Here is a 17,122-nt window from a genome sequence, read left to right on the forward strand (position 1 = left end):
GAGGAAAGGCTGAGAGAGTTGGGCTTGTTCAGCCTGAAGAAGAGAATTCTGAGAGGGGACCTTATCAACACATACAAATATCTTAAGGACGGAAGTCACGAGGACGGAGCCAGACTCTTTGCAGTGGTGTCCAGTGACAGGACAAGGGGCAATGGGCACAAACTGAAACATAAGAGGTTTCAGTTGAATATGAGGAAAAACTTCTTTACTCTGAGGGTGACGGAGCACTGGCACAGGCTGCCCGGAGGGGGTTGTGGAGTCTCCTTCTCTGGAGATATTCAAAGCCCGCCTGGACGAAGTCCTGTGTAGAATGCTCTAGGAGAACCTGCTTTAGCAGGGGGATTGGACTAGACGATCTCCCAAGGTCCCCTTCAACCCTTGTGATTCTGTGATATGCTAGGACTGAAGTTACTTCATCCTTCTGGATTAATTTCTTTCCAATTTACTAGTTTTTATTCTTTTAACTTCTCTTTTTAAGGCAGTAGAATGGTTAAGTGAACTGCTGGATGCTCTGCTGAAGACACACATCCGATTGGGAGATGATGCTCAAGAAACAAAAGTTTTACTGGAGAAACACAGAAAATTTGTTGATGTTGCACAGGTGAAATCAATTACTTTTTTAGCGATATGGATTTTGTACAGTTTCAAATCTCCTAAGCAGAATTGGTACCTGTATGGACAGTCATGGAAGAGCTGTTACTAGTCTTAATGGTTTTTCCTGAATGTTTGAATGAAGAAATTGTGATTGCTGGAACTGGTGATGAGCCTAATGAGATTTTTGAGGTTCCATCAACAATAGTGATGCTGTAGATTGATACATTAGCTTATTCTGCTTCACATAGGCAGTGCAAACCACAAAACATAAAGTTCACATTGACTTTCTTTAAAAGGCATATATTTCAGACTTTTGAAGGACTGCAATCAAAATACTAAAATATGGATGAGCCACTTGATTTCAGTCTATTTTGTACTGTACTGTCTTTCTATTGGTTTTCTAGATAGAGTTGACTGTTGGCGTATGATCCTGCTCGTACAAGGAGTTTTGGCAGTAGCAGAGTTAGTTGTTGAACAGAACTGACAGATTTAATTCTTGTAGCAGCCAACTAATGAATCCTGCTGTATAAGAGTACTGAAATTCACTGAAGCCACAGGGCATGTTTGCACACCTGTTTGCAACAGATGCCAGGTACCTGTGAAAAAATTTCACTTAAGAATAGAATGTGTACAAGCTGGGCCTTTTTCAGGTGCTTTTCCACATATATACTGCTTTTAGGAATGTCTAATTCAGACTTGCCAATTAACAGATGCGATATTTTCAAATTGCACACATTACACTGGAACTGATTTTCTCTTTTGATGAACTGGAACTGATGATGACAGGAGGGTAGCTTCCTGTTATAATGATGTGCCACAACACACCTGGATGCTGGGTGACCACAAACATGGTGACAGTGAAGTCAGCGAGACAGTCATCTTGGCAGTAGATATCAAGTATCCCATGTAAGATCCAAGCAGGTATTTGATATTTTCAGGAAGCTCTGTTCTTTTGCCAGTGTGAACCCTGACAACAGGATTACTTTTTTAATTTTTTTAAAGAGCAGAAGCACTGTTTGGCCATTACAATTTTATTCATATTTCAGCAGTGTTTTCTGGTAGACCAGTTTAGTTCAATATATTTTGTGGGCCTAAACTGAGTGGGATTCATAACCTTGTCTGCTGTTGTTTTAAGATGCTAATTAGCTCTGAAGTTAAATGCAGAGTTTTTATGTGTACTTCCTTTCCCATCCCCTCCAACTTTTAGAGTACTTACGATTATGGGAGACAGTTACTGCAGGCAACTGTTGTCCTGTGCCAGTCCCTGCGATGCACTTCAAGGTCCTCAGGGGACACGCTTCCAAGACTGAACAGAGTGTGGAAACAGTTTACAATAACTTCTGAAGAAAGAGTGCACCGGCTGGAAACAGCTGTTGCATTTCATTCCAGTGCTGAAAAGGTGAGTGTTGTGTTTTTAAGAAGAAAAATTTCTTACCAGAATTCAAGCAAACAAAATGTAAGAAAAATGAGGTTGTCAGTGTGTATTTTATTTCCTAATTGTTGATTTCAACACTTAATGTAATTATTGCTTGCATACCTATATTGATGTTGGGCCTGCTTAACAAAAAGGAGAACAGCAGCCCTGAAGTTCAGGTGCATTGAGTTGGGCTGGGAAGAATTTTTTAACTCTTCAGAGGGGAACTCTGATGTTGATTATAAAGCATTTGTTTGTGCATTTTAGGCTGTAATTCTTAAAGGCAAGGAAAGCTTCTTGATTTGTGTTTTTCTGCAAAGAATAATACAAAGCTATGGGGTCATTTAAGATCTTTGGAGACCTAAAAAGAGGATTTCCTTTTAAGCTGTGTGCATTTTGAATGTGGTATTCTTCTCAAACTGAATGAAGCTCTCGCCAGTTTAGTTTGCATGCCTGCTGTGTTGCTTTATATTGTGTTTTGCACTTGGAGCGTTTTGGATATGCTTTCTTTAAAATGCACCTCTCCCTCGGTATGGTTTTCAAACTCCTGTAACAAAGCGTCTCACTGCTGTGCCCAATTGGATGATGCTAGAAGCCACAGAGGAGGTTGAGCAATCAACAATGATGATATGAGGGATAGTTGCTATTCAGTAACAGCTTGCTGAAGAGGGAGAGAATGTTGAGAGTTTTCAAATGCCTGAATCTGAACAGTGTCTGTTAATGTAGATTATGAGAGGTGGGGCCTTTGTGTCCAGGAACCATTTTTTTCTGTGAAGTGATACATTTTAGAAAAGCAATTTAGAGTATGTAACTCTAATATTGACAATAAAATTGCATATAATTGCAAAAAAGTCAACCTTGCACATGGTAAAAGAAAATAAATTCATCTGTTATTGAAGGAGAGCATGGATGCAAAGTTGATTCATATGCTCCTTTTATTAATTTCTTGTTTGTATTCATGGAAGATACTTTGAATTTGTAGGCATTGACTGTTGCTGGAGGTTCACAAAACCAGAAATATATCCTCTATGCTGACACAGATGGCTGAAAGAAGTTTTACCCGATACCAAATTAGAATTCAGTGGTTCATAAACTCGTAAAAGGGTTGTCTTGGTCCATATTATGAGCATTCTTTCATTATTGCAGCAGTTAATTGCTATGTTTTTAGGCAATTGTAAGTGTAAAAAAACCAATAACCTAAAAGGTAATGTTCTTGTTCAAAAACGTAATTCTCCTCGTGCTATTGTGACATATGAATGAGTCTGTGATGAAAATATGCTGTTGATCTCCCTCTGCCACTTACTTTTTTCCAAAGCAGACTGGGTAACTGGAAGAAAATACAGAACTAAGTACTAGCTAGGTCCTAATCCTGTCTGGAAACACTTGTGTTCAGACTTCTTCAATGCCACCTGTTCTGGACCAGATGTGGATTTTAGTTTTGAAACAGCTTGTAAGGGGCCCTTCATTATTCATGTTTATAGAATAGACTATTTCAGTTGGAAGGGACCTACAACAATCATTTAGTCCAACTGCCTGACCACTTCAGGGCTGACCAAGTTAAAGCATGCTGTTAAGGGCATTGTCCAAATGCCCCTTAAACATTGAGAGCCTTGGGGCATCGACCACCTCTCTAGGAAGCCTGTTCCAGTGTTTGACCACTCTCTCAGTAAAGAAATGCTTCCTAATGTCCAGCCTAAACCTCCCTGACACAGCTTTGAATCGTTCCCACATGTCCTATTGCTGGATCCAGGCAGAAGAGCTCAGCGCCTCCCTCTCCATTTCCCCTCCTCAGGAAGCTGTAGAGAGCAATGAGGTCTTCCCTCAGCCTTCTTTTCTCCAAACTAGACAAGCCCAAAGTCCTTAGCCACTCCTGATAAGACTTGCCTTCCAGCCCTTTCACCAGCTTTGTTGCCCTCCTCTGGACTCATTCAAGAACCATCACATCCTTATTAAATTGTGAGGCCCAGAACTGCACACAGTATTCAAGGTGAGGCCGCATCAACACTGAGTACAGAGGGGTGATGGTTTCTTCCACTTAATGTGACTGTCTTGATACAGGTTACTATTTTTATGCATTTTATATTTGTTGCTGGAATATTGTCTAGCAAGACTATTTTTTCTTTTTTTCCCTCTTAGAAGTAATGTAAAACTTTCTAGTACAGACAGTGATAGCCCTGAACTATCTTCTCAACGTAGCTTAATCCATATTTTCTTGATTTATATGAATATTTCAGTTGATCTCATAAACGTGGCAGTGAAGATGCTGAAAGAGCATTCACTCTGCCAGTTAATGGCACTTAAAAAGCTACACGCTATCCCTTGTCTACTTTATTCTGCATTTCCTTTCTTTTTTTTTTTTAACAGATTTTGCAAGAATGTCCAGAGCAGCCTGAAGCTTTTAATGAAATAGAGCAATTTGATGAAATTGAAGCAGTTGGGAAATCGCTGTTGGACAGACTAACAGTGCCTGTAGTTTATCCCGATGGGTATGCAAAATGTTTTTCTAATGCCTACTGAATATGCTTTTGGTAAAGTTTCATAATAATCTCGTGTGCAGAAGAATCCCAAATGCTTATTGCTGAAATTAAAAAGGCATTGCACAGATACACATTAAAAATTCTTTCCCATCTTTTCACAGAAAGCAGGGAAGTCCAATTCCAAACTTTCCAAAGACAATGTGCCTGCTTTTTCATAGTAACTTTTTCACACTCAGTAATTATTAGATTTATGCAGTCTTTACACCATCAAAGTACGTAGAAGTAACAGAAGAAGGGAAGAACCAGTCTCAACCTCTTCTCCTTGAAAAAAGATAGCAGATTTGAGTCGTAGAATTTTGATTAATTTATTTGCAACTCCGTCTGGTCTTAAGCTGGTACACAGAAGATAAATTTACATTTGATTTATTCAGCAAATAAAACAGTAATTCCCTTGTGAGCTATTCATATTTGTTTAAAATTGGTGGCTGTCTTGAGCTAGAAAAACAAATTGAATTTGGAATCTCAGCCATCATAAAACTCAGTTCTCTGTTCAGTAAAATGTCCATTGTGATCCTGAGCTTGTAGTTACTTTCTTCTACCTGAATACAACCAAGCCTTGGAACTAGGATCCTGAACCATATTGAATGAGATCTGAAATCAATATTTTGAATTAAGAGGCTGAAATCTTATGAGGTGGTATCAGGCAACTGCGTTACAGGTTACCTGAAGTCGATCTGAGAAATACAATCATAGGAAGCTGGTCATGAAAATTACTTTCCTGTCAACTTATTTCCAAAATATCATGCTGCTTATGCAGTACAGTATCCTTCAGTAAGGAGTGCTACCCATGAAAATGGAACCAGGCCTGAACTAGTCATGATTTTTACTGCCCTTTCAGTAGGGTATTTGAAATTAGTGAAGGTTTTTATGGCTGTGAGGGGAAGAAACAAAATGTTATATTTGTTGAACTATTTTGGTGTAACTTTTGTATAGCAGATTTTAGTGACCCGGTAAAAGTACCAACTGTTGTTTATTCTTAAAACAGATGTGATTTGCAGATAGGCTATTAAAGTAAAACATTAGAACCTGGGAAAGATCCCCATAAAAGAAAACACTTGCCACACTTTGGGGTTTGAGCCATAACACAATGCTCCTATAGCTATAGGTATGTATACACCTTTCTTTTAGGCTGACTTACTGAATCCTGAACATTTTTTCTGACCCCTCTGGTATTTCAACAGTGTTCTGTGTGTCCCCCTTTTTCAAAAGTGGTATTTTAGCTCTCCTAAATCCCAGGATCCCCTCCTCATCATTCCTAGGCATTCTATTTTTGAAGCATTTAACAATTTGCAAAGGGTTTGCTCATTAGTAGAAATAGTTTAAGAAATGCAGGAACACAAAACATCATAAAAAGCTTGGAGGCGTCTTCATCAGCTTCTTTACCACTTTGGACTTTTGCCAGTATCTTCTTGGAAGTCCAGCTCACTGTTCCCTGTCCTGCTTATGGCTTCTAATCTGCATCAGGAAAAACATCTGCCCATACTGTGGTCCTGTGTGCATCTGTGCAATCTGTTATCTTTGGAGTTCCCTACTCAAACTAGTCCACTCCTGCATGAAATAACTTTTCTGTCTGTTTATGCCTGTCCCCCCACTTTGTCTGAAGACCTTTGTCCTACCACCATTTCCAAAGTCTTCAATGTCTCTGTTTTGCAATTAGATTTGATACTTGTTCTTCTGAAACATGTATTCTGTTCAAATCCTCCTTTTGCTGACAGCTTGGTTAGTGGTTTCCCTAACGTTTCAGCTAGTCTTTTGTTGTATTTGAATGGGAGAAATCAACTTACACAGCCATGTGTTCTTTTCAGTTTGAGAGATAGATGACATAATTTGACAGCATGTGGCTGATAGACACATACATAGAGTCCTTCAGTAATGCAGCAATTGTATAGCCTCAGAATTCATGTATGGACGGATTTCCTTGATTGTCATAGTACTCAAAGCTGCCAGACTGACTTGGGGGGTAGCCAGAGAATGGCAGTAAAAAATAGTGTTAGGAAGTATCTAGTTGCACTTAGAGAACAGTGCCCTGCTGTTGAGATAATCTTTTGAGTATAAAAGGGCCATTTAGTATTGTAATAATTTCATCAAGATCTGCCATCAAGTCTCATCACGGGAGTCTCCAAAGCCTTTTAAAGGTGCCTTTTAAATTTCAAGAGGAAAAAGCCTATTTTTGTTCTCTGCTTTGTGTTTTCTAGTGCCATTCCCGTGCATGTTCATGCACTGTCTTACTTTTCACTGATAACTTTTTTTGGGTGGTGTTTGTTTTTTTTTCAGGTCTGAGCAGTACTTTGGGAGCCCAAGTGATATGGCTTCTGCAGCAGAACACATTAGAGAGAAGATGAAGCTAGTTAGCCTGAAAAAGCAGCAGCTGAGACAACCAGAAGCCACTACCCCAGAGAGCTAATACCGACCCTTGTCTATGAATTCATAATAGGACTTCAGTTTGTAATCCAGCATGTTGTTTGCATATTACAGAACTTGGCATAATATATTAAAATGCATTTTACAGCCGTTATAAGACTCATCTTTTTTCAAAGTAAATGTTCTCAGCATCTTAACACTGTACATCTATCAAGCCATAATTATTTAACATGCTATGAAACCATAGATTCCAAGTATCTTATGAAAAGGAACTGTAAACTTTGCACTGAAATTTGCTGTAAAGCTTTACCTGACCTGTCAGCTGCTTCTTAAACAGCTGATGCAAGCTTTGAATGGTGCTAATGAAAGTGTTAGGAGTTCTGTATTATGAAACTGTAGTTCTTTGCTTCCCCCTATGCCCAGGTGATGTAGTAATTTTAGACTGTAGGTAAAGTTCCTGCAGTGTAGACAGTGGTGACCCTATAATTTTAATTTGAAGTACTTTTTTTTTAAAAAAAAAAAAAATCATTTTTATTGTGCCAGTATGCAACCTGCCCATCAAATCTTTGATATATCAAATTCATTAAACAGATGTTTTCCTATTTGTATTGATAATGTATTAAAAGCTGTTTGTGCTTAATAAAAATCATCTTTTTAAAATCTAATATAAATCTGTTCTGGTCTGTGTTCACAAATGTAATTTGTGTTATATTTAAGTGATAATGGTAGTATAAATCATCACTCCCCCAATACATTTACAAAGTCTGTATAATTTTTCTTATGAAATACTTTTTAACACACTGTAGCTATAAGGGGAACTGCTCTTGAATGGTTATTATTAGGAGCAAGAGTGTTATTTTTTTTCTTTCTGATAGCAGTACTTACGCAAAAGTAAGATGGTACGTGCATAGTCAGTGCTATATTAATAATAGTTTTGTTCCGATGTAAGGCTGGTACACATCTCTTGTGCTTTATTTCTAAGTCCTGTTTGCCTTTGAATGGAGAATCTTGAATAATGTGAATATCCCTGGTAGTACCTTTGAGGTTAAAGATTTTCATCTAATGAAAAATTTATGAAGTTCATAAAGAACTTAAAACCATGAGATTAGTGATAAAATGTAATTTATTAAGAGAAGGGAATTAAAACAAAATCAGCTGTGTGCATAATTTGGTTAACTTCTTACTCTTCAGGATTTAATCTGGATAAATTCAATGTTATATTTACTGGAAGATGGTGTGGTGTCTGGCCATTTTAGAATACTATGTGTGAAACAAACAACTGTAGGTCTAAGTACGTTGCGTTATGTCACTATACTTTATTCACAGTAAAGATAATGCTCCCTTCCTGCAAGCATTAGTACTTTGCAGGTTTTCTCGATGGATCTGTGATTCAAATATTACACTTACTTATTTGTCTCGGTTTTCCCACATTTTCTCCACAGGAAAGTGATGTGTCAAAGCAATTTCTCTATAAGAAATAATTCACAATTAATGGCTTCTCTGTAACTTCATTGATAAAGATATTTTTTTTTTCCTTTTGGGGTATTTTGGCAGAGGAAATCCAATTATTTTTTGATTCAGTGGTACAATATTACATTAATATGAATTTAAAACCAACTGAAGTTTCACAGACCTTATTTAAAGAGACTTTCAATATAATCTTTTAAACTTTAATTTAGTTGTTCAATTCCATTTGAGAAAGCTGCTGTTACTATGGCTATATTTGAATGAGCTACATTTATTTAGAAAGAATCCAAATGTGAAAAATGTACATAAATTTAATACAAATCACAAACACAAAGGTAAGATTATAGTCGTTAATAAGCACTGCATCTCCAATTCTACAGCATTTGTTTGCAAATCAAATCTACTTAGAGTAAGTAATGGTCTGCAGTATTAAATCCCATTAAAATATTAGTTTACAGCAAGCGCGTATTACAAACACTTAGATTATTTGCAGGTTTTTGTTCTATTTTTTTTTTCTATTTTTATTCTGTTTAGGTGCTCAATAACATCTGCAAAACCGGAGCAATACCAGAAGCTCCTAACTCATTCACGTGACAGCTGCGTGCACAACTTGGAACTGATGACTGTTCACCCTAATAACCCTGTTGTTAATTTTGGCTGCTTGACTGAAGTCCAATCTTGAGGCTGTTCTTATCTGTTGTTCAGCATTCCTAGAGGCCAGTGGATTCTGACTTTCATCCTATTGTGTCTAATCGAGTCTCTGATATAGCCCCTTGGACTGTGCCAACTTTTCCTCTCTGGAATTCCTTACCTTTAGGTGGTATGGTGGCTGGTAAGGTGCTGTTTACCAGCTCTTTGTGATTTGCCCGTTTTCTATGTATCAGGAAGGATGGCAGTAGTTTTCTAGGTCATGTTGCGTAAGTCTGCCAGGTATTTCTTAATCCTCTGATGAAGTCTGAGACTTCCTATCTTACCGAAAGAATGGAATAAACACCATCTGTTAAGAGTAGTGTTAAAAGTAACTGATTGAGAGAGAGTTTTGTGATGGTATTCTCCTAGTCAATCTACCATCTGTGGTTGTGCTTGCTGCTGAACATTTAGAAATGTACAACCCTTAATGGCATACAAAATCAGTGAGAGACACAGACATGTCAAAAGGCAAAAACTGTGCTCAAGTAATCTGTTGTTACTTGTCTGTGCAGGTACTACTGATGGCTCTACTTGTGGTTCTTGCTCTGCACTTTTTGGTAGCAAAACCAATTAAAACAACAGAGTTCCAAAAGATGCAAATATGTTTGGGGTTGGTTTTTTTTGACATAAATCACCTGCAGTGAGGGATACAGTGCTACATGTAAAATGGGGAGATACCAGTAGAATAAGGAAGGATTGATTGTAAGGATTATAGTTATTACACTCCTAACTATGTTATCACTAATGACTTGGCAGTGATGGAGTCAATCCTGTTCTATGGTAATGAGATCAATAATGAGATTTTCTAAGTTTGTGTTAGCCAAGTTTGGATGTATTTGAAATTTTTCAAAATACAGTAAGGATTTTGTTACTCTTTCTGGTAATGTAGTCCTGAGTGTGTTTTTTGTGATGGTGAACAGTAAGCACCATTGGAATGGTGATCAGCTCAGTAGGTGTCATCCATTTTTAGTAGGGCATCAGTTGGATAGACTGGCAGTCATATAAAATGCCTATACCTATGCACTCTCTTAAATTGTGAAAGTTGTGGGGGCATTTGTATTAGTATCCATAAAAATGTTTGATTCTGTACTGCTTGACTTTGTATTGTGATTAGTAGGACTAAGGGAGTTAATTTTTTCTTGGAAAAAACAGGTTTGGACCATGGAGACTTGTATAGCTTGTGTGACTGACATCAAATAGCTGGTCTGGAGGTAACAGCAGTGGATGAAAAAGGGTTGTGTGTGCAGTGGGATTGTTACAGCACTTCTTACACCATCATGCTAGCCTAAAGATATCAGTGCTAGCTGACAAAAAGATAGGGGGAAGATTTTTCTGTCCTAGTAAAAAAAAAAAAGGCGGGGGGGGGGGGCAAAATTACCAGTAGGTCATGATCACAAGGAGAGGTTCTTATGGGTTTTCAGCAACAGTAATGACATGCAATGATGTTATGTTAACCTCCAGTTTCCTGAACTCTTTCTACAGGATAATTTTAATCTGTATAAGGAGATTATTAGGAAGAAAGGAAGCTTTTGGAATTACAGATTAAATTCTGTCAAAGAATATTACATGAGCTGTGGAGCTAAAATGCTGAGAAACAGGGTGAAAGCAAAGATTTGGTGATTCCAAACTTCTGAAGTCTATCCCTCATATCTCTCCAGACTCTTACAACAGTAAAAAGGGAGTCAGCACTGTAAAAATTCTTAGTTATGTTAGACTTCTGTTCTAATTTAAAGAAAATAAATGGAAGGTTGGCCTTAAGCATACAGGATCTCAACCAATACATATGTAATAGCTGCAGAAGTGCCTGAATGTGAACTGTAGGGCCAAAAACTGTTTGAGTATCTGGACTTTACATAACATCATTCCAACAAGGTAATTAATTCATTATCTCTTTGGAGAGAAAGCTGTTGTCTTTTTCAGGTTTTTGGAAAAGTGCTATACTCTGAAGTAAGATACAAAGACAAATATTCAAGCAGTTATATTACTTCTGTTTCCAACTTGCATTGCAGAAAAGACTCAGTCTGCCAAGATTCAAAATGACTGTGTGTCATTTCCACTGTTTCCTAATATGTAACAAGCAAAGTGCAGGCTACTGCAGAGTGACTTCTGGGGAATTGAAATTGGATGTTAAAAAAGTACACTGAGCTATCACTTTAAAATCATTGATTCCCATAATCATCCCACTTTTGTTTTCTCCACTTAAATAGTCCCATCGTTACAGCACTAATGCCTGTCAAGACTACATCTTAATTGAAAATTCTATTAAAAATTGGCTGTTTGCATGCCTTTTGCAAGAATATGGAGTCAAGGACTTCTTCAAGATGTTTGTCATCCAATGCTCAGTGGAGATTTACTGTATGGAAATACAGGTAAGACTAAATAACCACCCAAAATGAGGTTGGTTTCCTGCTTTTAATGGGTCCCTTTGTACAGATCTCCCAAACACACGGTAGTTTAGGACCATTTTTCTGTGACTTCAAGGGTATTTTGGAACCTGAAGGTGAATTGTTAAAGAAACATGTGAGAACAACTCAGATTCTGTCAAATTGGCAGACAAAATACTAATCAAATATCGAAGATACTCATAAAAAATAGATGCTTGTGTGACTATAAAATTTTAGTTATGCTAATACAAGAATGTATAGAGACAGGATCTATTAAAAAGTATTAAGTATATAAATTATTCTTTTGAATGGAGAGGAGAAAAAACGTTATTTTCTTAAAATTTCAAATGTGCTAAGGAAATAGGTTGGAAAACGTTAAGCAAAGTGAAAGTCCCAATTTTTTTATTTAACTTCAGTTGGAAGAGTGCATCCAGACACCAGTGATTATTTACAATTTATAAACTGGAGAGCAAAGAGCTAGACTAACATTTCAAACTTCTGAAGCACAAAGAAAAGCAAAGGAAACTTTGATAGGTCCCAAGTTCTCTTCTCCCTGGTAATGAGCAATAGGACGAGGGGAAATGGTCTGAAGTTGCACCAGGGCAGGTTTAGGTTAGACATTAGGAAAAATTTCTTCACAGAAAGGGTTGTCAAGCACTGGAACAGGCTGCCCAGGGAAGTGGTTGAGTCCCCATCCCTAGAGATATTTAAAAGATGGGTAGACGAGGTACTTAGGGACATGGTTTAGTGGTGGGATGGCAGTGCTAGGTTAATGGTTGGACATGATGATCTTAAAGGTCTTTTCTAACCTAAATGATTCTATTCTAAGTTTAAAATTTTGGAATATCTTAAGAGCAGGTTGTTAATTTGGTTGTGTTAACAAGAGGTGTGCAGATGATTTACTTTAGTAATGAACAGAAATAGCAACATTTGATTTTTATTGCAGATAAACCACAGGTTTTTAAATAATAATGCTGTTTTATTGGCAGTTTAATGACAGCATTGAAATATCCAATGTGTTGTGAGTACCTAATGCTACAGTAAAAACTACCTTTTTGTGCAGAAAATTAATTTTTTTTATAGTTCTACAATTTTAAATATATATATTACATATTAGCAAGCTTTCAGCTGTTCCACAAACAGCTAGCTGTTGATTACTGTCAGGCACCACTGATGCAAGCGCCTGTTGGGAAACCTCTAATGCACTTTGGATTTGTGCGTAAAGGGGAGGAATACTATATGCTATGTAAAACACCCTACTGATCTATTAAGCTCAAACATCTGTGCTTGAAATATCTGAGTAGACCTGACGTAACTATCCCTAGTTTCTAATACTCAGTATGTAATACTCTTTCTTTGAGAAGGCTGATTCAGCCATAGACTATCTGTTAAACTTCTGTAGCAAAACATGCCACTGGCTGCACGTGACCAAAATGACCCATTACGACTGCTTTGCATGGCCAGCTAAAACATAGTTTCTACTTACGACCGTATAAATACACTTCACTCTTCTGATGATCCCGACACTGCATATCCCAATCTTGTTCTTTCTACCTTGCTATGATACTGTCACTGTCAGAAGGCAACATGTATGTTAAGTAAGATTAAAAAAAATCATGAAAAGGAGGTCTTGTGGTAGCTGTGGGTCCTAGAACACGCATGGTAAGATGCTTGGGCAGCTCCATGTAGATATGTATTGAGCATAGGATAAGGCTGTGACAGCTCAAGGTAGAAGAGCCCTGAGACTTCTGTGAAGTCCTGAGAATCACTGGCTCTATTTGAATGGGTATAAATGCTCCCCACTCAGTATGCTTATAGTTGGGCCTTAAAAACTTTATCAAGCCTTTTCCTAGATCTTACACCAAACATTAATTCTAATCATCTATGAATTAATGGAAACAAAATGGAGAGTGAAGCTTATCTTAGCTGTAAAAACTGCCTCTCGGAGGAACTGATGGAAGACCTGTTATTTGAGATGTTTTATATCAGAACAAAACATAAACAAATATTTCTCAAAACCCCTGATTTTTATTTGTCACTGTTCTCCATTTTGGCACGAGCAGTCAATGTGTTGGTTTCAGCAGTGTAATTTTCAGACGTGGTTTGCTGTGTTATGCTTGGTTTGCAGTGTATGGATTGCCATCTCAATTTGGGGGTTTCTGTGTCCCATGTTCATTTTCTCAGCAAGAGGTGCGGATGCTGGGTATGCGACAGCACATTCCCACTGTCATTGCTGACTTCCCAGGCGTGCCTGGATTGCTCATGATCCCCACGCCTCACAGGATCAGAGGTTGCAGAGTTCCAGTGGGCTGGAGAGCTCCAGTAGGATATTTCTCTCAAGTATTATGCCAGGATTTTTTTATTTTTTTTTTTAAGTCTTGGCCAAGTGATAAGTGTCTTTTAATGTTCCATTCTCCTCTTAAGGTTTTTAGACTACAAGAATAGCTTTCATGGTGTTTTAGCTATTTCCACAGGCAAGCATACAGCATGGTTACTTGATATTTATGATGACTGTGTGATGTGCGTCTGACTTTTAGAGACTTGGGAACAAGCCATATTCTAAACTGGTACTAAGTGCAGACTGTTCTCTTTCTGAACCCTTGTATGTGGCTCTGCGTGCCTCTATTGCATGATAGATAACTGCAAGCTAGTCTCAGCAGGGTGAAGATTGTACAATGTATTCAACACATTTGACTGCTACTCCACATATCTGTGGTGATGATGTGAACGTGATGCCCCGCTGTCTGCTTTATATCACTCACTGCCTCTCAGAGCACGGCCTTTCTCCTCTCCAAGACAAATGTATCCAAAGAAACAAAGTAATGTGGTCATCTGTAGCCAGGGTTTTTATTAATGCTTTGCTTGAAACAGCATCAAAAGTCTGCAGCGAGCCACATGCCCAATGAGCCTTGTAAGGTTTTTATTTCCACCCATCATATATGGCCAATTCGTTAGGTAGCTGCCATTTGCAGGTATCATTTCGTGGTGCATTACCTCTGCAGAACCAGTCATTCATGAAGAAGCCAGAGCATTTGCTGCTGCAGGTGACAGAAACATGAAGTATTGGAGTTCTTTTCGCTATTCACTGTTAGCTGTTACCTATTCTCTAGGTATTGCTTTGTCTTCTGGACCTTATCAGAAATTTGCCCACGTGTCTGCCACTAAACTGTCTTCTGCACTAACAATTTTGTCAAAAGACTTTGCGAGTGATCCAACAGACATTTTAAAGAGTTCCTTCATTGTTTCTAAAGAAGAATTTACTTTCGGGGTGAAATGGTTGCTACTGCCAGTGTGTCTGGGAGGGGATGACAGCTGCATTCCCTGCTTGACAGGGTTGCTAGGAAGGAAACCTCATTAATATTTGGGAGTGGGTGAGATGCTATATCGTCACAGAAGTCACACACACCCCCGGAAGATATAAAAAGCTCAAATCATTTTCCTCTTAGAACATTGAGGTGATGTTTATTTTTCCTATATATGGCACTGTGACCTGAAGAGCAGTAGTCAGCAAAAAGAAAGGAGGGAAAACCAAGGAAGTATAATAAAACCATTTGGTGAATTGTAGGAGTTTAATTTACAATGAAAGTACTTACAAAAATCATGTGGTGTCAATAGGTGGTCTGTAAGGAAGGTTGGGAAGGTCCAGCTCATTCTTTGAAGGCAGTTAATAACATTTTTTTCTGTTTGCTGAGTATTTTATCACAGCAAAAAAGAGTAACTCAAAGAAAGGGGTTTAATTACAGAACATCACTTAAAATCAGATCAAGTGAAAAAAGATGAAAAAACATAAACCTGTGCAGCCCATGAAGTACTCTTGCATGCTATTTTTATGCCTAGAACACTGAAAGCAAGGTTCTAAAACATAGTTACTGCAGATTCTGCTGCATTGATGAGGGATGGCTTAAGGTACATCACCTATCTCTGCCTTCTGAAAAGACTTCTGTGTGATGAAAGGATGACAGAGGACTCCGGAAAAGTTTCTATTAATTTACGCCAAGTTCTGGGGTTCCTCATTGAAATGTGGCTTTTAATCTTTCGATTCTCTGCTGTAACTGCTTATATTGGATTCAAGCTCAGTGAGTTAAAAAATGGAGGCAGCGAAATAGTTTATTTTTTAAACTTTCTCTTGATTTAGCTAAAGAAATAGAAACCCTACAATAATTGTATAACTGGGGACTAAAATCTAAATCTAATATTCCATTTTGCAATTTAAGAGGATTATTTAAGATTTTTTTTTTTTAAAATCTGAGGAGTACTGTAAAACAGATCTCATGAATTTAAAGAACCAGTGCAAAAATAGACAAATGTGAAACATCAAGGATTTGTAAATACATTAGCATTATTATTTTAAATTTCCTTGATATAAACCCCTTTTACCTCAGGGCCTGACAAGATGCCTCAAGAGTAACACCCTGATTTACGGTCATTTGCAGATTAGAGAATAGGAACAGACTGGAGCAAAACCTACTGCTCAGCCAGTGACACCACGATAACTTCTGTCAACCTTCTGCAAGTTATTTTGCAGCATGTGAATTTTACCTCAGCACTCTGGCAATGTTATTGTTGCCAGTGAGGACACAGCACTGTTCTCAGGCCATAACATTCAGGCAAATTAATGTGACATTTGAGAACATATCCCGCAGGACCCTGCCTCAAGCATTCTAATACTGAAATTGTGTTAAAAACAAAACAAGAACCTCAGTGCAATTTTTAAAATGCAAGAAGTTTACAGTTGTACTTGATTTGATATCTCCTTTCTCCCTCTTGCCCCAACCCCATTACATATAGAGGGTACCCAATGCAGCTTTGTGCCTGACTGCAAATTTCAACTATAGTGTTTGCCTGCCTTTTGTTTCCACGCTGTGAGGAAGATCACAGGAGATTATACCAGAAAATCTTGTATCCTCTCTATCATTAAAGTTCAATTTGTATCCTTTTTCAAACAAGGATGGTGATTATTGTCCTGGGCAAACCTATTTGCAAGTGTGAAATTTGAGGTAATTAAACAATGGGGATCCTTAATCAAAGCAGCTGACTGCAGAATTCACTAGAGGACTGGTACTTCAGAAGAAGCTAGTTTGAGAAATTGGAAAAAGGGTTCAAAAATTATTCCACGATTCACAGGAAAATACTTTTGTCTTAGCAAAAGGATCCTGGACATGTTACTGGATGCTCTGTGATGGATGAAGCTCTGGGAAAAGTTACATTTGAGCAACTGGTTTGTATGCATGACCAGCGCTGATGCTGATGGCCTATGGTAAACATGTATCTGTAAAAGGGTCATAGATAGAACTTACACCTTGCAAGTCTAACACTGACAACAAGGTCATAGTCAATTTAGTGATATTTTACAGCAATTCTGCAGTTTTAAAGTGAACTCCTGACTGTGTTCATTCACTGCATATTAATTAGGCTCTCGGAGCACTGTTTTGTTATGTACAATTTAGTCTTCAGAATAAAACTAATCTGGAAGCTCAGATTCAAATGTGATTTAAATTGATCCAACACTTAATGTAACATTAAGTTCTTGACCAATGTCTGTGCCACCTTCTCACAAGCTCTTTCAGCTTATACCTAACACAGACATATCAGTAGCAAGATCTTGAACAATGCAGAGCTCTTTCAATACCCTGGCATGGTATATATTTTATATATATATTGCTACAAAGGGCCAA

At 37.8% G+C, this 17,122-nt stretch overlaps 1 protein-coding gene across 1 annotated transcript in view; it reads left to right on the forward strand.

Moving 5' to 3' along the window:
* Window positions 1-7,254, forward strand: part of SESTD1 (SEC14 and spectrin domain containing 1) — a 59,187-nt gene extending 51,933 nt beyond the window's left edge. Inside the window, exons 16-19 of the mRNA XM_009646026.2 lie at window positions 479-601; window positions 1,802-1,993; window positions 4,373-4,494; window positions 6,820-7,254. Of these exons, the coding sequence (XP_009644321.1) occupies window positions 479-601; window positions 1,802-1,993; window positions 4,373-4,494; window positions 6,820-6,949 (567 nt within the window). The 3' untranslated portion in view covers window positions 6,950-7,254. The remainder of the gene's footprint in view (window positions 1-478; window positions 602-1,801; window positions 1,994-4,372; window positions 4,495-6,819) is intronic.
* The last annotated feature ends 9,868 nt before the right edge of the window (window positions 7,255-17,122 follow it).

This window comes from Egretta garzetta, unplaced genomic scaffold (assembly GCF_000687185.1).
Source record: "Egretta garzetta isolate BGI_Z169 unplaced genomic scaffold, ASM68718v1 scaffold539, whole genome shotgun sequence".
Taxonomy (NCBI): Eukaryota; Metazoa; Chordata; class Aves; order Pelecaniformes; family Ardeidae; genus Egretta; species Egretta garzetta.